The 22,419-nt window shown below is 54.3% G+C and overlaps 2 protein-coding genes across 2 annotated transcripts; both read right to left on the minus strand.

Moving 5' to 3' along the window:
• Positions 1-937: 937 nt before the first annotated feature.
• On the minus strand, positions 938-7,679 carry flaH (kinesin-like protein; the record flags this gene model as incomplete). Its single annotated transcript, XM_002948060.1, has 12 exons — positions 938-1,580; positions 1,731-2,006; positions 2,187-2,282; positions 2,446-2,638; positions 2,912-3,057; positions 3,234-3,383; positions 3,523-3,717; positions 4,386-4,466; positions 4,633-4,799; positions 5,557-5,725; positions 6,624-6,734; positions 7,119-7,679. The coding sequence occupies 12 exons, from the start codon at positions 7,677-7,679 to the stop codon at positions 1,419-1,421; spliced, it is 2,307 nt and encodes a 768-aa protein (XP_002948106.1). The 3' UTR covers positions 938-1,418.
• A 5,821-nt stretch (positions 7,680-13,500) lies between these two features.
• VOLCADRAFT_120559 (uncharacterized protein) lies at positions 13,501-19,786 on the minus strand (the record flags this gene model as incomplete). The annotated part of the gene is made up of 16 exons (XM_002948061.1): positions 13,501-13,742; positions 13,843-13,965; positions 14,122-14,833; positions 14,979-15,116; positions 15,275-15,457; positions 15,571-15,690; positions 15,846-16,001; positions 16,204-16,433; positions 16,667-17,188; positions 17,418-18,060; positions 18,270-18,413; positions 18,517-18,664; positions 18,833-18,996; positions 19,086-19,223; positions 19,423-19,542; positions 19,661-19,786. The coding sequence occupies 16 exons, from the start codon at positions 19,784-19,786 to the stop codon at positions 13,501-13,503; spliced, it is 3,909 nt and encodes a 1,302-aa protein (XP_002948107.1).
• Positions 19,787-22,419: the final 2,633 nt, after the last annotated feature.

Consider the following 22,419-nt stretch of genomic DNA (forward strand, 5'->3'; position numbering starts at 1 on the left):
GAAACCATGGTCTTCTAGGTTTATACCAACATATTAGGACATGCTGTGAACCTTTGACACGGTGGAACGAAAGTCATTAGGTAGTTGGATTCCCCCATCGAGCAGTTATGCTCCGGCTATCTGGATGTTGGCGCTTCCGAAATGGCGTTGCATACGGACGCTATGAGTTTTATGCACGTGACGGTTCGGTGCGTGACCAATGTACGATGGTGCGTATACAACGGTTCTTCAACGATCGATACAAAGAATTTAAGACCATCACAACATGTCTTTATTACTACTTCGCAGAGATTAACGTCCGACTTTACTGACGTTCTAGGTCTATTAACGGTCCGACGCTATGGCTTCCTTCGCTGACGCTCCCGCGGGCAACGTTGCCAACGGAGAGAAGATCTTTAAGACGAAGTGCGCACAGTGCCACGTTGCTGAGAAAGGTGCCGGTCACAAGCAGGTGCGCGCCGCCCGCGCGAGAAGTGAAGGGTCGATTCTCATCAGCTGTCCTGTCTGCCTCTGGGACGACGCTTTTGGACCCAAAGGGGTTGAAGCATGAAACTCCTTTACGTTTTGCGCAGGGTCCTAACCTGGGCGGACTGTTTGGCCGTATCTCGGGCACTGCTCCTGGCTTTGCGTACTCCAAGGCAAACAAGGAGATGGCCGTCGAGTGGAACGAGAACACACTCTATGAGTACCTTTTGAACCCAAAGAAGTAAGCACTGCGCAATGGTTTATGACCATTCACTTTTGATGTGTTTGATGACGCCGTGATGTCGGAGATGTGGAAGTGACGGCCCCACAGCTTTGACGTCTTCGTAAGCTTTGAGCAAGGGTAACGGGTTTAATTCACTTAGCTGACTTTTGATGTCTTGCCGACCCCCCCAAACAGGTTCATGCCGGGCAACAAAATGGTTTTCGCTGGTCTTAAGAAGCCCGAGGACCGCGCGGACCTCATAGCCTACCTGAAGCAGGCGACCGCTTAAACCTTAGGAAGCGCGAATTGATCATTCATGCACTTTATATGAGAGTGTTACCTCATCACATGCCTGTGGGGGGTACTGTGTTTCGTGACTGGGTGTTGTAGCGAGTGCCTCATTCTTCATTCGTCCATGGTTACAGCGTGACTTGTTCCCACTTGACATGATTTACAAGAGATTATAAGTGTGCCACATTTGGCAGCAATTACCGCTGCGCTGTACAACAAAAGTGTGTGGCGGATTATTGATCCTGCAAGTCCGGTACCTAAAAGGGCACGCTCGGTTACCCGCTACGCATATTTGTATCGTCGACTCGATCTTAATATCGCACACCTGCTCGGCGAAAGTCATGTCCTGTAATTACTCTTGGCTATTGTCCTTGTATATGTACATCCATCCTCAGCATTGCCATCCATTAGCTACACAGTGCCGAAAAAGAAACCATCGTCAACGTGAGGCCTTCGTGCCCTTGCGAGCTGAGGCAGGTCGTTTTTTTGCGGAATCTGGACGTTGAGCTACGTTCGCGGTAACCTCGCCGAGGTGTACGTTCTGCTCCGAACCTACGAAGATAAATTCTCCGTCCTCTGCGAACGCGGCGTTGATGGCAGCCTGTGTGGATTGACACGTTGCTCGTTAGATTGATACATTAGCATAGGATACCGCAATAAATTGAAGAAATACCCTAGCCCCCGCCTGCGAAGAATTTTACCTGGCAAAATTCAGATGTTCGATAAATCCATGTCCGGAGCTGCAACCCACCTGCACGCGTGGATCCACACCCGGACCTTCGTAGTCGTACGTTGTGCGCTCTGGCAGATCTAGCTCCAAATTCAGGATGTTTTCGGACTTGAATCGTGGGTTCATGTCGCCCATGGCGTTAGCCAGCTTGGCAAAGTCTGACGTGGGGCGGCGCTGCCCTGATGCCGACACCGGTCGGCGAGAATTGCCAGCCGCCGTTTCACGCTTGCCAATATCGCTTAGCCGCTCTAAGACCCAGACTTCCCTCTCGTCATCCCAGTGCGCGCGCTTCATGACCTGGCAATTTTGCAAGGTAGGACATTTAACGGACTTCCGACGGGCAAGCGTCAATTTAGCAAATACTATACATAGTTCAAAAAACTTCAAGCCTGAGTCAAGTTGCGATCGAGTTGTTGCGTATTCAGCGCTACTGAGAGGTAAGGGTACAGCACGATGCTACACATCTTGGCGTCGCACCTTCTGCACCTCCTCCGGCGGGATGAACGCCTCGATGACCATGTCCTTGAGCTGCATTTGGTCCTGCAGCATTCGAATGCTCTCCAGCAAGTCCTCCTGTGGGGGCGAGCGGCTCACGCCGTAATGCTTCTCACAGATGAACGCAGATGCCGGTAGCCTTGACTGGCGTTACAAGTCATGCAGGCCGTCCCAACGGCCTCAATGCCAAACCCTAAAACCACGTAATATGTTGTTCCTATATAAACACCCATCACTTTACCTTCTCCCGCTGGAATTCCTTGTACATATCCTCAACCTCGGCATTGACCTCCTGAAACTTCTTCCACAGCTTCTTAAGCTTCTTGGTCTTCTGTTCCGCCTCGTCTGCCTTGTCCTTGTACTTCTCCTCTGCAGCCAACTGCGCCTCTTCCATAGCCGCAATTTTCTGCCTTCGCTCATCTTCCTCTCTCCGCCTAGCGGATTGCGACAGGGTTTGCAGGAGCCATGGGCTCCAGCCTCAATGCTGCTGTAGCACACAGGGCTTTCATAGGCCTTAAGAGCAACAATGCAGATATAGCACGCACTACGTACACTGCAAGCACGTTTACATACAATGCGAGCACTAACGTGTTCAACAACTTCGGCCTTAGCCACATGCTGAAACATTTGTAGGCCACGAGCAGTTGATTCACGTGTGCCAACTCCCAAACTCTCGGATGCAGTGTCTAGAGATCCATTGCTCATACCTGCGCTCAAGCTCCTGCTCTTTCTTCTTAAGCTCCTCTTCCTTCTTCTTCGTGACTTCCGCCAGGCCGCCCGCCGCATCTCCCTTTAAGATTTTAGACTCCATGGCCTTGAGCTTCTTAGCGAGCGCCTCCTTCTCTGCACGGATCTACATGGTGACATAGTCCGGCATTGGGGAAGAAGGCCCGTCACTGAAAGTGGTCGTGTATAAGCATATCTTCCCTAACAGGTCTACACGGATACGCAGCCAAGGGTTGCATGCCCTGCCATGCATGCCTGATAGTGACGTATGCTTCCCTCGTGGTGCCCCACGCCGTCATTCACCTGCTCCGCATCGTGGGACTTCTTTTCCATCTCCTCCTTGATTTTTTGCTGCTTGCGCTGCATCTTAGCTGCCTCCTCCTCGGCCCTCCGTTTCTCCTCCGCCAGCCGATCAGCCTCCGCTTTGGCTTTTGCTGCAGCTTCCTCCTTCACCTGCAATCGACATGCATCTGCAAGTAACCTTGGGGAGAAAGGGCTTCGCTGCAGTGAAGGCCTGCCTGAGCGCATATGACATCTAGATCCCAGAAATCCCAGCAGCAAAGCAAGGTTAGAGCGCTTGTGAAACAGTTACCTTCTGCAGCTGCTCCTCATTCAGCGCCGCAGCCTGTTTAGCGGCAAGCTCTGCCTTCATTTGCTCCTCCATGTCACGCCGCATCTTCTCCAAGAACGCGGCGTCGAGTGCTTTGGGCACCGTCACCACCTTCTCTACCACCAATTCACCGCCAGGGCCCGCTGCGGCGCCCTCCGGGAGTGCTCCACCCTCAGCCTAAACACAACAGTGGAGGGCAATGCTACCTGAGGATATATCCACCACAAACGTGGCTGCAAAATCTGTGCAGGCTAAGGCATGGCAACGGTGTCAAGGGTGGATCACACAGGTGCGCGTGTGTAACCTTAATATGCATCGTGGTGGAAGCGTCGTCATGAACTTATGTACCTTACGGTGAATCCGAAGAGATCACCGGTGCTGTTCGCATTCAAGCACTGTCTTGGCCGTTAAAAACCCTAAGGGTTACCAAGGCGAACCGCGTACCATGGCTCGGACAGCACCCTGGCTGGCAGAAACACCCTCCTGGCCTGCGCTCCTAAGGAAAGACCCGAAGCACGTCCCACAATGAACAAAGGTACAAAGGAGTTAACCAACTATGGGCACCCCTCTTAGCCACCAACCACCAAAGCCACCACCTCTTGGACCACCCAGGCTCTTCGAGGACTGAACAGGGCACGGGGAGCTCACAAATCACAAGTAGCCGACAGGTCGCCGGAAAGAAAAATCATCGCCATGTGGTAGCATAGAGAAACATCTCCATAACCCCTTATCTGAGGGTTTCCCTCATGGACCCAGAATGCACTGCTACCACACGTCCTCTGCCCGCGGTCTGCTCCTGCGGCACACCTTACCCAGCGCACCGTATCCACAGCTGCAAGACTCACCGCCAGCAAAGCTTTGAGCCTTGAGATCTCCTCCTGGAACTCGCGCAGCATGGCATCCTTAGGATCCTCGTTGATTTTGGGCTGTAGGGGTCCGGCAAAAAGACATACTCAGCAATCAAGCCCATAACTCCCAAGCACAATTTTACATCCGATGTTCTCAGCCCACTTCAGCCAATGGATTCTGACGGCATGAGTGCGAGGGCGCTATAGCCAGGAGAGAAACCCTTGAGGGATAGGCCCCCGCTACCTTGTTCTTAATGTTTTTAGCACGGTTCGCGTAGCGTAGCGTCGACAGTGTCTCGTCGTAGTTCCAGTCGGCTGGTCCCATGTTGGCGCACATGATTGTCTTCGTGTTGCCGCCAAGAGAGTCTTGTAGCAGGCGGGTCAGCTTGGAGTCACGGTACGGAACGTGCCCTGCACCCGGCGGCCCATTCTCTCATAAATACAGAACGCCCAAATTGCTAGAAATGTGACAAGGACATCGAAAACATCGATTAGCCTGGATTTTGCTTTTAAGGCAGTCGCATTCATTCCGACTGTTTCTAGGTTCCATGACTCGAGGGAACACAGGGGAGGTCGGGTGAAAAATTGGAAAGCTGCCTAGCGGGGTCTAATCCCAGCAACCCCGTATTGGGTGCGGCAGCTTGTATTCGCCATTTGCTGCGGCCTTGGGCGGGGTGTCCACTGCTTGGATTGCGGTAGACTTGGCACGGCAGAAAGACGGAGGCATGGAATCAGTGAAAGCTGCAGCAAGTTTGTGTGATGTGGACGGGTTCGCAATTTCCAAGCTCAATTCTCATCCCACGGTATTAAAGCGAACGCCGTGAAAGAAATGCTCACCCAACGTCCTGGAATGACATGATGTGACATGTTTTCTGGACGATAGGCCCCCAGCTCTAGTAGTGCTTGCAAGACACGCAGGCCTTGGATAGCTGCTCATTTACTCATGGCTTTAGAGACCGAAGTACCTATTAGCAAGCAGTAACCGTAAGATGGTGCAAATTCCCAGTGCATATGGGCATGTGGGCACGACAGGGCCAGTGCTTCGCCGTGCCGTCTAAGAATTCACGGGTACGGCAAAAAGGTCCAGCTGCATGCGCTTTTCTTCCCGTTAGCTTCTCGTGCTATGCACCTTCGCCTCGGGGCCCCCATCCACGTAGTCCCCACCCACCGCTCTTGCCGTCGACCAAGGCCGAGATGACGTTACCCAGCGCTGATAGCGACAGGTTAATCTTGGTGGCCTCCTTAAGTCGGTCTCCCGTAGCGCCCGTCTTCGACTGGCGCTCACTGCCAGCAAGATCCACAAGGTTGAGCTTCCCCACCTTGATGTGGCCCTCGGGCTACAAGCAGTACCAGGGTTCCGTCCCAGACTCTCATTGGGGTCCTAGATCAGGCAAATCCACAAGAAGCTGTGACACTTGTGGGACACAAGGGTTCCGCCAGATATGGGCACTGATTGGTGGCCTCCACCAAGAGCGGCCCCAATGCAATCAGGTTATGCGACTGCGGTCTGCAAGGTAATCGGTCACCTGCTTGCGCTACCCTTTTCCTTAACCCACGCAGATAGCCTAAAATGCAGAAAATCTCTTTACGAAAGAGCTGTTTGTGCACAAATACGTGTGCATGGAATAGGCCTGCACACCCATGTGCTTCGTGCTTATAAGCATGATTAACCAATCTTGCAGCGCAAATAAGAATCGGTACCGCTGCTATCCAGGGCACGCTTCGGAAATCCATGTCCGTGACAAACGTGTGCACATGCAGGCAAACATAGGGAAAAGTCGCCGCGATAAAGTATAGCAGAGCAAGCACAGACCGCTGTATAAGTGTTCAGGTCGTAATCCGTAAGGGATCATAGCATGGGGCCAGCCGCTCCTGGCAAAACCTGCCAATGTGCTGGACCTACTGCCGGTGCTCAGCCAGTAAGCCGTTCGTTCACACTCCCCGCGCCTCGGGTACTTTACCAAAGGCGAAGCCCTGGGTTAAAGTAATACAACTTCTGGAATCGTAAGACATTCGCTATAATAGCGCGCCCAGGTTTACCCGTCCATTTTAGCCAGGTGTGCCAATAGCCGTGTAAAAGAACATTGGGTGAACACCCCGACCGTCGTCCATATCTGCCACGCGTATGCATGGCGTAGGCCGTGTGCAATAGGATACCCTTGCACTCAACTTACGAGCTCGTAGCCCTGACCGCAGAAACGACATCTCATATACGCTTAGACCCAGCCCTTATACCTGCGCCTTCGTCTGCTCAATGGTCTCAATGGTGATGGTGAAGATGGAATGCGACCGCGAAGAGTCCTGATTCATCAGTGTTGCGCCCACCGAGCGATTCTTCTTCCCAACCTGCGGACGTAAAACAGTGACCTGTCAGCAAACATGATGCGCAGCCAAATGGCCTAGTTGCTCATGCTGGCCAAACAGACTGCTCTGTCATCCTTCAACCCATTGAGAAAAAATAAAGCTGTGTTAAACTTGGCAACGTAGGATCGGTCACACCCAGCATCACACGCCGTGAAGCAATCTCTTCAGGGACATATATAGGCGAGTCAAGAGAATGGAGCTACTCATGACAGCCACTGAGCATGGTCACACAGTCAGCATCCTCTTATTTGCATGTGTTTCGCATAGTCTGGGATGGTGTACACTGTTGCAAGGTTCGGCATACAGATGCAGGATCCCAAAAACCCTGTCCCCCTGGTCGACCCCCCCGTCCCCGGCAATCCATACCTCGAGCACATTCTTTAGTTCGGGCACGCCCTTGACGACAAATGCGTTGAGCCCTTTGACGTAAACTCCGGAGTCCTTGTGTTCCTTTAACTCCAGCTTGTTCTTCGGGTCCTTCGACAGTAGGTCCCTCACCTCCTCGTTGTAAATCTCAAGGTACGAAGCACGCACCATCCATTGTCGGCCTGAACTCCCATTGACAAGCTCAAAGATGTGGTCGAAGCAGTTGGGAATGATGCCCTGAAGCTCTGGTGTAGGTTGGCCTTCCATGGTATGCGTCTTGCCCGTGCCAGTTTGCCCGTAAGCGAAAATGGTGCCATTGTATCCGTCGGCAACGCTGTTGACGATAGGGCGAGCAACGACGTCGTAGACCTCCTTTTGGGTAACGTTCCAATCGAATGCATTATCGAAGGTGAAAGTCTTTGGGGGTTCGTCGCCCTTAGGATTATGTAGGGTAACTTGGCCAATCTTGCCGTCAACCTCCACAATTACAGCTCGGTTATCTGCTTTCTCCTTGCTGTTAAGGGGGCGGCATCGCACCGCGACTTTTACGCACTCCCCCATTTTCAATGAATCGGTTCAAAATCTACTTATCTACCGCTAATCCTAAAGTAGTATCTCGTGCGCCTGCGCGCGTCGTTTGTCGGAGACTACACGCATGCCCTGAGAAGGTAGAGCTTTGACGCCAATTTTTGACCGGATAATCCCCAGATATTATCTGTGAAGATTAGATATGGCATAACTTGTCTTGCTCGGCATTACACCAATGTTTCCGTAAGCTATGTTGTACAAGCGCCTGCATGTCGGTTGATCCGGCATGCGCCCACGCTGAACACAGTTCTGCCCCTTCCCCTACATACGCAAGAAGGATAAATGTTTTTCCCCTCAAAGATAAAACAGCCAGCTGTATTAAGAACCTTTGCACACGTGACCTCTCGCAATCCTGAGGGCATATGCACATTTGACCTTGTTCGTCCCTTGCAGGCCAAAATGCACCCCCAGCCTACATGCACGCTGTGTTGTACTTCAGGTCATCTGTCACGCCTCCAATGCCCCATGCGTTGGGTACTCCTTGCGGCACGGTCTCCTGTGGGGCAAACGCTGTGCACTGAAGACATTGACTATGCATTATTTTTAGGGCTTTCCTCGATGCGAGATGGCGCGTCACAACTGACATTGCATCCCGATGCATGCTGGAGGAGGTTCTCAGCCTCCCTTGAAGATAATCATACAAGTCTTCCCACCAGTCGATGTCATGGAGAAAAAAGACTCAGCCGAATGAGCTGAACCACCCGCATCGCGCGCTGTGCAGCAGCCGGTTTCAAGCCGGGACAGCTCAGCCGCGGAACATGGCACTCAAACTGCTTTTGTTCACAATTCTGCTCACAAAAAACACGGCCATAGCTGCCACCAACCTATCGCCCGGCCCCTTGCAAGCCCATAGCAGTCACCGTTCCTCGGATTACGACGCCGCTTCATGCAGCTAGCGGCGCCTTTCATCGGCGGCTGTGGTTAAGGCCGTAGTCCTTTCGTCTGATGCTAGAGGTCCTAGCAAGCAGTCCAGCGCGTTTGTTCGCTTAACCTCACGAGCCCGGTTGTGTACTGTTATGAATAAAGCATCGCAATGGATGGTTGTACACACGCGCCAAGGCAGGCCACCATCGCATGCGAGGGCGGTAAATACTGGCCCGTCTCTATGTCCATAACCACGTATCGACGCAACAGCTACAACAGACCGTACACCAAGATGAGCCATGCCGACGGCGAATTGTTAACTCCACATGCAACAGCTATGCCTTCAACTGCAATCTATCGTGGCACAGTCGCACCCAGCACTGACTCTAGTTTCTGTGCCTGCCCTATGCTCATGCCTCCGCCAGGATCCTGGCCAAGCCGTCCCAGCGCATGCGTATCCCTAACTAAGCCTTTGATGTCGCAGATGGACCCGTTCCCGCTCACTACAACCACCTCATCTGTCGACGCATGCTGCGGACGTTCTGCTGAAGGTGTAGCTACTCGCCGGGTGCTATGGACCTCGCTCTCTCCCTGATGTACACACTCTAGTACGTACGCGCCCTCACTGGCCTGGCCACCCACGCTGCTTCTCACCCCGCTCGAATCCAAATGGAGCCATACTGAGATCTTCTGCGCTTCGGCACTAGAGCAATCGCAGTGGGCATCACCACCCTTGCCGCTGGCGTCGTTGCCAGTCGACGCCCCCGCCGACCAGCTGCTACCGGCCTCGTTTTCAGCGCTGGTAAGCTCACTCCCGGTTGCTGAATTTCCTGATACCTGCTCGAGGCATGAATCCCCTCCCCCAGGAAGCATAGGGCCTCGCCCAGTCGCGACAGGAGCTGCAAGCTTTTCTCCCTTCACATCATGCACCGCAGTTAGGCCCACTGCCGCAGGTGCTCCATCAACAGTCCCCCCCCTGTCCATGCTGAATGCATCTGACTGCTGCCTGTCCCCTGGCAGCTGTAAGCTGCCTAGGACAACTGAATGGCTTTGCTGCCCGGTCCCGATATGCTGCAAGCAGGAACGCTTGCCCAGTCGCCCCAGAGAGCTGTCGAACGAGCCTGCCGTTGCAGTGGCACAAGCCTTGCTAGCTAGCCAGCCGCTCAGGTCCATATGCACTGCAGCAATCGAACGTTGGCGATTGCTACCACCATCATCACAAGTAGCCATGGCTGCAGACTCCAAGAGCGAGTCCGGCGGTGACACGTATGACGCGCTGGTCCCAACGCCTTGCGCAACGTTTTGATCGTAGGGCTGCCCTGACGCTTCCGGGCTAGCGCTCAGTCGTGCAGTTTGGCCGTTCGCGGCTGGCAGACCTGCGGCTACAGTGGTACGAGCTAACAGGTCACCGCGTCTGGATCGAGCCTTGCACCGCAACCGTGTCCGCTTCGCAGGTGGCGAGGTGGTAGTGGCTGAGGATATCTCTTTTCCAGCTTTCGGCTGAGGAGACGAAGCTGCTTGTCGCCGGGCGCGTGACTGCCAGCTCCGCCTGTATTCTGCCTGCAATTGCAGCCACGATGGCTGCCGCCCCGACGAGGAAGCGCCAAGTTGCTGCTCCCGGCCTGCAGCAATGCACTCACCCACGTCCTGCCGTGAACTGCCTTCGCACTTGGCCACATCATCCCTGCTAGCCCTGCTGATACTGCCACTCATGCTGCTGCTCGCCTCGGTCCCGATGCTTGTGCTACAACCTCCGTTAGGCTGCTCAAGAGCACTGGATACTGGCGTGGGCTGCAACGGCATGCGTAGTTGAGAAACACCAAGCCCTGGATACGCGTTTTGCGGCAAGCTGTTGTCTTCAACGTGCTCACCAGTCCCCGCCGCGGCCGTTGCGCCGCCTGGAGCCGCGTGCGCCGCCTGGAGCCGCGGCGACAGCGGATGCTGCACGGGGCCAGGCACATTCATGCACGCCCGCTGGGAATTCAGTCCCACTTGCGCCACACTTTCTGCGGTCCCGCGTATCAAGCTCTTGTGCTGCTTCATGCTCAGGGCGGCGTACTGCTGGCGCCGCTGCATCCAGTCCAGGAAGTCTGGCCATGCCTCTCCCAGCGCCCTCGCGAGCCCCCCATTGGGACCAGGAGAAAGTAGCTGCGCTAGCGGCGCCGCACCTGCTCGCCGCCGCTGTGTGAGGTACATCATGGCACTCAGGCTACCACGGCGATTGAGCACAAGCTGCGCGACGCCGGGTGGGCGCAGCTGTGTAAACTGCGCAAACCATTCGGGCGACGCAGCGAGGCAACGCCGCAGCGCTGCGCATCGTTGATGTACTCCCCGCGGTGTCAGCAGCAGTAAGCTCGGCGCATGGCACACCATGGCATACACGAAGCCCTCGTGCTTCCGCAGCAGTACCTGGAGGCTCCCGAACGCATGCCTCACGCTGTCCAGGTTGCAGCGCAACAGTGCAGGGAGCTTCACCACCAAGGTCACGACGTGGTGCTTCTGCTTGTTCATAATGCACATAAGGCCGTTGACCTTTGTGTTCATTACCTTGCCGGACATGAAGATCAGGTCTGGGCGTGCCTGCAGCATGGCCGCAATGGTGCACCGCGGCCGCCGCAGCACATAGCCCAGGGCTGTCATCCGCTGGCGCACAGACGAAGGCGTGTCTGACAGATACTCGGGCCCCCGAGCCATTACATGCAATACGTCCAATGGTGTGCACCGGAGCAGCATGCTGTAAGCTTTCACCCGTCGATCAGTGAATGCTGTGCTGCGCCGCAGGATAGACGGCACTGTGAGCGCCGTACGTAGCACTGCCGCTGGCGGCACACTCAGGGCGTCCGACAGCTCTTGCACCTTGGCACTGATGTCCGTCAAAGGTGTAAGCAACATGTATGCAGGCTGATTGGCAACCATAAAGGCTGCCTGCTTAGGGAGGATGCCTAATACGATGCACAGCTCCTGCAGCCGCTGTGCTACATGCTCCGTTTCCATGTGCCGTACTGCCGCTGGGCTGCCTTGCAGGATTAGTTCGACTCGTGTAACAGGTAGCAACAGCACTTCCGATAGACGTGCCAACTTAAGCGGCGTAATTGGACCTGAAATCAAGTCGGGAAAGATACATTGGCATCAACAGAGAGCCGCTGCGTACGGCCCAGGCGCAACCGCAGGGAGCCCCAATGCAGTAACATATACTCCAGGAAGTGAAAAATGCTCGGCAGGACCACACTAAGCTAAACAATACCAACCCGCTTGTCCAACATCCAACCGCTTTGGGGTTACATCCACACACCCAGGGCACTTACACACCCGGCACCGGGCTCCCAAGGCCCGCGGCGGGATGACATTTGCTTGCATGCGCACCTGCCACTGGTTTTTCCGGTGCCGATGAGTGCCCTACGACTGATGATGTCCGACCGGTACAGGAGGCTGCCAGCTCCCGAGGGGCAGCATCCGCCGGTGCCACTGACGCTGTAAGCACAGACTGAACCAGTGTGCATCTTACATACGTTGCACCTGGAATTAGACAAGGGACGTGTACGTTCGGGGAAGAAATAAGTCCGGTGCCGACCAAATTTCCAGATACTTGAGGCACAGACGCATTCTTTAATACATTATAGCTGCGCTACACACCAGCTCGACTTGAGGACTGGGGTCTGGGCGATGTCCTCCGCCCCCAGGCTTGCAGCATTCGGTAAACTCCTTCGCAAGTGGCGTTTACCTAGACGTGATTAAATTACAGGATGCTTGTGATGCATCCATACTAGCTTAAGTACAACCGATAGGCCAAGTAGGGGCAAAGGCAAGGAGAACCGCACGCGTTTTTGCAAAAAGATCTGTATTAATATACACTAAAGAAATGTATTATTCCTCTGTGTTTGTCCACTTGTGACCTTCGGTGCAGATCTTCTCGTACGGCACGCAAAAAAACTTGGTTCTTCACTCAATCGTCGGTATACTATCGGAAAGGATCATAGTCTACGACTGCACATGTTGCAACTACGAGCTTTCAGTGATTCGGACGGAGTAGCCCTCGGTCGGTTTAGTTGCTGCAATGCTGCAACTACTGCTCATGATATTAGCCACATTTGTTCATAGCTATGATGTACCGAGTATTAAAAAATTTCCAACGTCCGCAGTGCTCTGTGGTAACGTGGTTATTTGTAGGCTTATAGTAGGTGCCCCGCCGCATCGCGCCTGTAAAACCGTGTTGCTCAGCACAGAGCAGAATTGTTGCATACCCTGAACTCTGCACGTTCACTGAACTCTGTGAGTACGCCATCCATGGTATTGTAAGCTTACCTGCAATGCTGCGGTATTAGTACTGTGAAAAGGGGCTAGCTAGTGTGCACACGGTTTGTCTGTGCCCAGCTAGCGTACAGCGGTTGTACCAATCATGACTTTTTGCACGGACAGACCTGTGAAACACACATATGGATCCAGCACCAACATTCTCTCACACGGTAAACGAACGTGACAAGAGGATTAGACTAGAATGAGGTATCTATCAACCTTTACCTCAGGCCATAGAATGATACGGGCTGGACGCGAAACAAACACCAACATACAGACCAGGCCAGGTGGCCTTGCGTGTGGTACAAGTCAAAATACCCTTTCGAGCTTTCGCGAATCTCGACGCGGCTTACGCTTGCTGTACGCCTCCCATAAGCCACTGAAAGGACAGCCGACGCATAATGTTCTTCCCGTAGCAATGATCCCAAAGTAACCCCGGGTAGGCACCATACCCCGTCCGTAAATATCCAACGAGGCCAATGCTAGCTATGCCCACTGCAACGATATCAAGTCCGGGACATAATTTCTAGACCGCTGTAACGACTCTCAAGCCAGCCCAGTCCCCGTTCGGTGTATGCGCATCCCCACAACTAGTAATTCCGTGCGAAACAAAACTCCAGTCCTCGACTGCACGCAACTATGACGTCTGGCGAAGCTTAATCATGCGCTTGACAGCGCTGAGCCAGAAGCCACACTCATCCCAGTCCGTGGTGGTCATCTGAACCTGGATGTGGTTTGCGGTGTGCCAGTCTCCCGCATCGATGGCCGCACACAGTTGTTGCAGTTTCGGCACTACGCTTGCACTGACTTCGCCGGAGTTTAGCTTCCAGAAGAGCTGTCCAATCTTTTTCGTGTTGTCGTCCATCTCCCGCTTCTTGGCTGCAAGCGGGTTACATTTGAAAGCGACCGTGAATGGCACCACGGAAGTGCATGTTGCGGCCGGTGTTTACTGCATTTCCTATGCTTGCAACCGCCTTACCTGGATTATTCGCAAGCGGGATGCAGGCATTGTAAAGATTTGTGAGCGAAATGACGACAGGGCGCAAGTCCGCAGGAACAGCGCTGGTATCCGCCGTGGCGACAGAGATGTTGGCTGGTGGCCCTGGAGGCGGCGGCGGTGCAGTCGGCTTTTGAGAAGTCGGAGCGGGCACCATGCCGCTTTGCGCCATGCCAGGCATGGATGGCATGGGTGGTGCACCCCCAAAACTTCCGCCGCCACCTGATCCCATGGCTGTTACAGGTGCAGCTGTGGGCGCACTGGGCACGAAGAAGCTAGGTTGCGGCGCCACTGCCGCAGTCGTGTGACCAGGGGGCATTGCCTGCTGGGCAGGAGTCGGCACGAAAGCCGACGGCGCCACCGCAGTTGTATATGGAGTTGATGTTGACATGGCAGGCACCTGCGGTGGTGGCACTGACTGCTGCGCCTGAGGCACTACTGGCGGTACGACGGACGTGGGTGTGAAGGGTGCTGGTGCAACAGCTTGTGTGGGTCGCTGCTGCTGGTACGCCGAAGCAGAGTTTGCACTGGCGTAAGTTGCTTGCTGCGATGGCTGCAGAGTAGAACTAGCGGATGTGTATGTAGATGGTTGCTGTTGCGTCTGCTGGTACTGCCCATACTGTCCATACCCGGACGCCTGTGTCTGGGCTGCTGTCTGCGACGCATATGGATTCGTCGCCTGCTGCTGCCCGTATTGCGATGCAGGGCCAGCTTGCGGGGCAGGCGCAGTGTTATATTGCTGTGCAGGTGCTGCTGACGCGTATTGAGTGGCCTGCGCCTGGCCGTACGCGTTGACGTTGTACGTCTGCTGTGGCTTGGAATACGCAGTCTGGCTCGTGTTGAAGGTCTGCGGCTGCACCTGCTGCTGTCCCTGTTGGCCATACGCACCGTACTGGCTGGTAGCAGGAGCAGCCGCAGTCGTAGCACTGTAACTCGCCCCGTACGCGCTGTACGCATTCCCAGATTGCGCCGCCTGAAGAGCATAATTTGCAAATACGACACTTGGACAGTCAGTTTTCCCCGAGGGGGAAAGCTTAAAATCGTCATATCGGTTGAGCTTTTACATAAAGACATGAAAACTGCATAACAGCAGAATTATCGACGCAATAAATACTTACCTGTTGTGGCGCCGGCTGCGCTGCGGGAACCACTTCTTCGCGGACAAATGGGAATGGTGGCGGATGGACGCCATGCGGAAGTTCCGCGACACCACTGCGATAAATGCGGTCTTTCAGTACCGCAACTGTCGTAGAGGCCTGCACAGTTCGGGAGGCGTTTTCAGGTTTATACGCGTAAGCAGCGCCGTCATCACGCCTGTCTTGCACGTCCACAGCGTCCTCACTACCATTATCCAGATAGTGATTACTAGCTTCCCCCGTTAGGAGCACGTCCATCTGCGATTTCCAAGACACACCTCTCCTGGCACATGCTCCAGATAGTCCAGAGCCGTCGCCATGCGGCCATTGGACGCAAGTAGTGACGCATATGCTGTTACAAGCTCGGAGAGGCTCTGGGACGCCTTGTTGACGCCATCCGGGAAAGAAGTTGACGAAACACCCGGCGCCATGCCCATCACGACTGCCTTCTCAATCACGTTCTGCAGGAGGGCCAAGCAGAGCAGGGTTGACCCCTCACTTATCCTTATTCAGTAGAAGTTGCGCTGCTTTGGAAGCTAAATTTTTCACCCCGGCTGCAGCACTTCCACTGTACCTGCAGCACTTCCACCTTCATCGTCGAGCCGCCCGTGCAATTACGTGCCCAGTAAGACACAGCTTGATCTGTATGGCCGCCACAAACCCAGCAAAGCGAAGCTTCATGGTGCATACCGGCCTGCAGGCAGTTTTACAAGCAGGAAAATCGGTGATATTCATGTCAGGGAGAGAAATTACGTTATCGGGTGCACTCTGCATTCTGCTGCGAAACGAAAAACGTCCCGAAGAGCACTGAACCTGTTCCAGTTGCGTTCCCTGAGCCAGGCCCTTCACCTGTGCCAGCCGGCTGGCCAGGGTGTCTGCCAGGCCACGGAACTTGTCGCGATCAGTGTACGTTACCAGCATGGCCAGCGTCTCCCTCCACTGTGCAACAGGCCGCGTCCGGATCAAGGCGTTGTAGTCACCCTCCAAGTTGGCGCGAATAATTGCCTGTGGAAATTGCAGTGAAGTTCGTGAAGCGCACTTACCAAATGCATGTCTGCATCCCAGGCCGCAGGGCGCATGCACAGTTCACAGCAAAGCCGTATCCCTGCCCTTTCGAGGCTTGAAGCTTACCCGCAAAACATACCGTGACTCTGTGATACGTCAAGAATGCGGAGATGTGTAGCCTGACAACAATACTGGAACGCACCTGGTAAGGATGAGGGCATTTCTGCATGTAACTGTGCATTGTCCGCTGGTACAAGTCGCGCCCTGCTGTGTTTGCGATGAGGAGGGCATCAGCGTACCGGTGTACTGCCAAGCAGTGTTCAACGGCCGTGGCATAACAACCAACAGTCAGCGCTTTAACAATTTCCGCCTCCAGTTCACCACCAGGAACGTGGTCTGGCACATGTCCATGCCCGTCACCGCCTGCCTTGCCTGTGGACCATCACAGCAAAAGTGAGGTTATAGTAAGCATCGACCGACGGGAAGCTTCAGGGATAAATAAAATGCATTGGAAGAAATCACAGAGGGCAAGGATACTCTAATTCCCTTATCATTGTGCCCTATCCAAATGGTTTGATGCGAACTTCTCGTCAGCATTTTTGCACCTCCACATTTTCCATGCTCTGACCCTTTCCGCCCTTCAGGTGTGTCATGCTTGGATGTACCCGGTGCGAACACGGGTGTTGCACTGGCCGCAAGAAGTCCCCACGAGCTCCTGGGCCAAGACAACCCTTCGTTTTTCGATAAGCTTGAGGACAGCGGCGACGTGCTGGGTGGGCCAGCCGTAATAGCCGACAGCGCGGCTGCAGCCTCGCCCGATCTTGGCACCACAAACCGCTGAGTGCAGGTGCAATTGATGCAATGGCGCGTGAAGCTGGAGAGCGATTTCATGGCAGGCATACCCATTTCTGATAGGGCTCCAAAATAGGTACACCTACCATGGAATTGCTCTCTGGCGTCGCGCGCCATTGCATCAATGGCACCTGTGCCCAGCAGCTTGAGGGTGCCAAGATCGGGCGAGGCTGCAGCCGCGCTGTCGGCTGTTACGACTGGCCCACCCAGCACGTCACCACTGTCCTCAAGCTTATCGAAGAACGAGGGGTCGTCTTGGCCCAGGAGCTCGTGGGGACTTTTTGCGGCCAGTGCAACACCCGTGTTCGCACCGGGTACATCCAAGCATGACACGCCTGAAGGGCGGAAAGGGTCAGAGCATGGAAAATGTGGAGGTGCAAAAATGCTGACGAGAAGTTCGCATCAAACCATTTGAACAGGAAAAGGTAAGGGAGTTATTGTATAAACCCGATCCCCTGGCAGCAGACAGGATACGCATGACACACCAAGCTTCAATGTCACTTAATAGACTGTACGAAGCAACTGTAGTCGGAAACTTTCTTGCAATAATCTCTTCTTCCTCACCGTCGGCGCCTTGAAGGCTCAACTGCTGAACCCCTGCCGCGGCAGCATCTACACCGTTTTCCGTAGGCGCGCTCGCCAGGCTGCCCTCGCGGGTTGGTAAGTCCTTAAAACCCAAGGTTTGCAGCAGCACGCGGCGCGCATCATCCCCCTCAAAGAGGACAGACAGAAACGCCCAAGTCTCCACCTCCTGCTTTGCCTCGGCCGACTGAATGTCTGCAGACGAAAGCACAGCACGCTTTGTGCAGCAGTACTCGCGCAGCGTTTGCAGGTTGCCGCCTTGGATGGCCGCCTCAAAACCCTCGGACCTCGACACAAGATCCTGTTCTGTCACAACTTGCTTCACGGCCACAATACCGGTGTCCTGCAGCCGCACGGCGCCTGTCGCTGGGTCAGTCTGCTGCGAACGATTGTTCGTAAAAGAGACGAGGCGACCACCGAAGCCGAATGTTGCGCCAACGGGTCGACGCATCCAAGCAGGAGCTTTTGTAAGCGGCTTGGCATCGCCTACGATGGACTGGGTAACTGTGAAGTCCGCATTCACCGTCTCCGTCACCTTTGAACCAGTACATGTGTGCAAGTTGCACACACCCAGCTTGCCGTCGAATGACGACGTCGCAAAGATGCCAGGTACCGTAGGGCTCCACTGCGGCATTCAGTTCGGGGAAGAGGCCAATGCACAAGCGGCCCATCTAAAGCTCCACATACGGAGAGAGTATTTGACGGACAGGTCGCACATTCTCCTAAGCTCTCAATAAGCAACAGGTTCTAGCCGCATCACTTGAAAAATACTGAGCAGCACTCACTATGTGATGCGCCTTCCAGCAAACTATGGGCGTCTGAGCCCTGCCGCACCTGGACATCAAAATTCCAGTTTGCGCTGCTGAGCTCACACACAATGTCTCCGCTTTGGACATCCCAGCAAATGGTCCGGTTATCCTTTCCGCTACTCAACAGCAAGGACGAATCATGCGGCGACCAAGCCAAAGCAAGCACCCCCTGCACGAAAAATGGGCGACATCTCAGTTCTCATTACGACCATGCAAGGACAAACCCCGAAAAACGCATCACCAAAAGCCTCTACGACGATGTGGACGCTTACTTTGTGGTGCCCCACGAACTCCTTAAGCGGGGAGACACTGTTTCGCAGATCCCACATCTGCAACGTGGGTGAGCGATCATCGTCCGACGCCACGATAAGCTGAGTCGCAATATCCGGGTTCCACTGAATGGCGGAAGCACGGCGTTGGCTGCAAATGCAGAAATAGGATTCGAGGACACGCCAATGTTGGAAACCGAAGGTACAGGATATGTTATTCTTCGCAAGCAAAACACCCGAATAGCTAAACCCAGAGGGGAGGTACGTAGTCTGTTCACGGCCATCCACTCAACATATAGATGTAATTTGGGGCGCTCACCTGTTCGTGTCCCGAAAGCTGATAACCGGCTTCTGACGCTTCAGGTCCCAAACCACGGTCGTGCCATTGGTGCTGCACGAAGCCAGGATATGCTGGACCTTTCTGTTCCAGGCCAGGTACGTGATCTCACCTCCGACCGCTGACCCGGGGGCCCCAGCACCTCCCTGCCCAAGCAAACCCCGGGGACCAGTAAGGGACAGAACTACATGTAATAGCCACACAACCTAAGAATTAGCTTGAACTTGCAACCCACCTTCAAGGCTGGGTAAAGGGAGGGAGTTGAAGGCTTTGTCAGGTCCCAAATGCACAAGTCGCTATCCGCTGCCCCCGACGCGAGAAGATTTGGGCTGAAACCGTTGAATTCAAGTCCTTTCACTGCTCCAGTGTGCTTCTGCATTTTGGCCAGCAGTGGAGCACGGTGCTCCCTTGCGGACGGATCGATTAGGGCAGCTGGGTCCCAGAGGCACACAGAACCATCCGCAAGACCGCCCGCCAAGAGTCCCAGCTGCAAGATGTTAAAGAAGTAAGCGTCAAGTCCAACCGGCCGCAGAGCTCGGGCAACATCCCGTTGCACGAGGGACACCGCATACCTGAAAGGACTGATCCGGCAGGTGCTGGCCCCAGGCAAACCTGTTGAAACGCTCTGGTGCCGCAATGCTTCCGCATGGCGAAAGATAATCAGAGGTGCTTGAAAAGTCTAACGGGAAAATCTGCAATTACATAGTTTGCCAGTGATCAACGAGGTTCTCCAAGCCTAACTTTGGAGACGTTTCATTGCCTTACTCCTTAAGCAAAAGCCATACAAAAGCGGGGCTATGTTCTGCCCACCTCAAGGACGGAAGAAGTTGAGAAACTAATGTCAATAGCGCCTGCGACTGTCCCTGCCGCCAGATACGGAGCATGGGGACAGAATGCCCCTGTTGCAGATCTGTCGATTTGCTTTAAATATGGCATTTTGCCGTCCTATCCTTGTGCAAACAGCAAAGCGGGCAACGGGAAGCTAAGCGTGAACACGGTCGTCCATTTGGTACTTGCAAAGGTATGCTTAGCAAGGATTTAGCAGGACTTTACAAAGCGTTGAGGCTCTGAGGAATGTAGCGTCAGACCTTTGTATACGGCAAGATGAACCAGTTTCGGTTTCCCATTTCGCTGCGCTGCTGTCCAGTCTGAGGATGCAGGGCCAACATAATGACCAGCGCAAATCATTTCTACATGCAAACAGATAAATAATAACGTTATCGCGGCGTATCAGGGGGACCGCAAAGCAGATAACCACCGATTTAGCGTCAAAGCTTCAGCTTTTGTTTTCAGTTACTTTTCAGTGTTGCCTGGTGGTGACGGCCTCAGGTTATTGCGTCACCTTGCAAGTTCAGTCTAGTCTGTTGCACGTGCAACTGACAACGGTCGACAGCTGGACCTACGGAACAGCCAGGGGTCGGCAACATCATATTTCGGCTACGGGTACAGACGCATGACCCGTGAAACCCGCAGGGCACGTCGATTCCCTGCTGGTCACGTCCTCGACCGTGGTGTAGCAAGTGTAGGTATTCAGGGACTACAGCACCGACTCGTCGCTCAAAAGTCAAACTGCCGTTGCCTGGAAAACACGTCCCCCCGCATCATCGCCCTGCAACACCGACCCAGACAAGGTAAGACACTGCCGCCGGTGCATAGAGCCTTGCTTACGAACCTTAATCTCACTGGTATGCGTGTCACGAACCCCGGGCCTTTGCAGGCCTCGAGTGCAAGAGAACCCTTAATTGCCGCATAACCGGGCAAAGATGCTTAAACCTAATGGAAGACCTGCACCTTGCACAAGCATGATGTCGGAGAGAACATCCATAGACCGACAGCACGTCATGTGCTAACGAAGAGCCATCAATACCTTCGTGCTAAAGGCACGGCACAGTACATGCGCGGACACGTGATACTAAATGGGCTGATGGTGAGGCATTGAAGTTTCGAGCGCATCAAAAGCGTGCATGTGCAACTGATATGTAGTTCAGGTATCTAAGATTCCAGCCCACCAACCCCGTCAAAAGAATAGAATCATGTCCCGCCAGACGTTCTCAGCCGACAAGTGTCAACGAACAACGGACAGTCATACATACAAGCTAGGGTTGGTGTTCACATCAATTCGTCATTATGCATTGGGACACACGATTTTAAGCATTGAGCTACAAGCCATGCATCCTAGTGCACCAGGGTCAGGATGCCAGCTGGCATCAACAAAATAACCAGGCGCGTACGTCGTTGATGGCACAAAGCGCCTTTACAGGCGCCCCAAAATGTTTCACCCGCAAATGCAAATATTCACTATCTCGGAAGACCGCTAGCTTACTGCTCGGCGCATTTGAGGCACGTGCCCCTGCTTGCCCCCCGGCAGATAGTGTACAGATGAAGAAATCCTCCAGCGACTATTTAGCTCGTTACGTTCTGGTTGCAATCCTGGTGCGTGTTGAGCGATAGCACCGGAAACAGGGATCGCATAGTCCCCGCTGCCGGCTGCTTTGGTAGGATAAGGCGCGGAAACACCGCGCCCTGTCCAGTGGAACCCAAGCCAAGCGCTGTGGTAGGGGCCACCAAGACACTGCGACTACCTGGAGCTGATACATAGGAAACGCCACCTGTGCTACCGCCTGGAGCCGCAAGCCCAGGCAGCTCTTGATTTGCAACTGGTGGACGCGGCTGCAATTTCCCTACGCAGACACTGGACGGCTTATGCGCTTGCTGTATCATAGCAGGCATGAGAGCAGATGCCAGGGCCGGCGGCAACGGTAGCTGGCCTGGGGTTAACGATGGACGTGCGATAGAGAGCTGCACGCCCAGGTAAAGATGTGGCGATGTCCCATCCATGGCTACCACCGGGCATGGAGGCACGCTTGCCAGGGTGGGCGCGGTTGTGTGATCGGCCATAAGGGTAGCGGGCTTCAGTTGCTCCAATTGATCAGCCATCAGCCTGTTACTGGCGAAACCAGTTCCGTGGTATGCAGTCGGCGGGTGAGTTGGCAGACCTGCAGGAACGAGGGCCTTTGGTTGGTTCTGTAGGACTTGCGTCAATATCGTGAAAACAACAGGAATAACATCGGTGCACATGCTGCAGTTGCGGGTGAGATCCTGGTACGGACTAAAACCCGCATGCTACCCCAAAACACAAGCAACCATACCTTGCACTCTCTCCTGTGACTTGAGTTGTGAGCCGCTAATCGCCATGTGGTGTTTGTCTGCTGGGCTGCAGAAGTCAGGTATCGTGCAGTCGCCTTTTCCATTTGCTGCACTGGTCTGAGCTTTATGGCGCGAGGGTGGCAAGTCTGGCGCCGCCGTCCCCGCTCTCGCCTGTCGAGAGTGGCCGCACGCAGTCCTATCCGTACGACAGCCGTTTAGCTGCTTGGGGCCCTGGTTTGGGCCGCAAGGCGACGGCGGCATAGAGAGCGTGTCACCCTGGCCTTCATCCTCGGTGCTGGATTCACCTGCAACAATGGTGTTGCAAAGAAAAATACAGTTTTGGCATGTAGAGAGTACATACCACTGGCACCTGCCATAACAGCGCGCCAGGTAGTTTCCAACGGCCTGCATTCGTTCCTTAC

This window comes from Volvox carteri (assembly GCF_000143455.1).
Source record: "Volvox carteri f. nagariensis unplaced genomic scaffold VOLCAscaffold_8, whole genome shotgun sequence".
NCBI lineage: Eukaryota > Viridiplantae > Chlorophyta > Chlorophyceae > Chlamydomonadales > Volvocaceae > Volvox > Volvox carteri.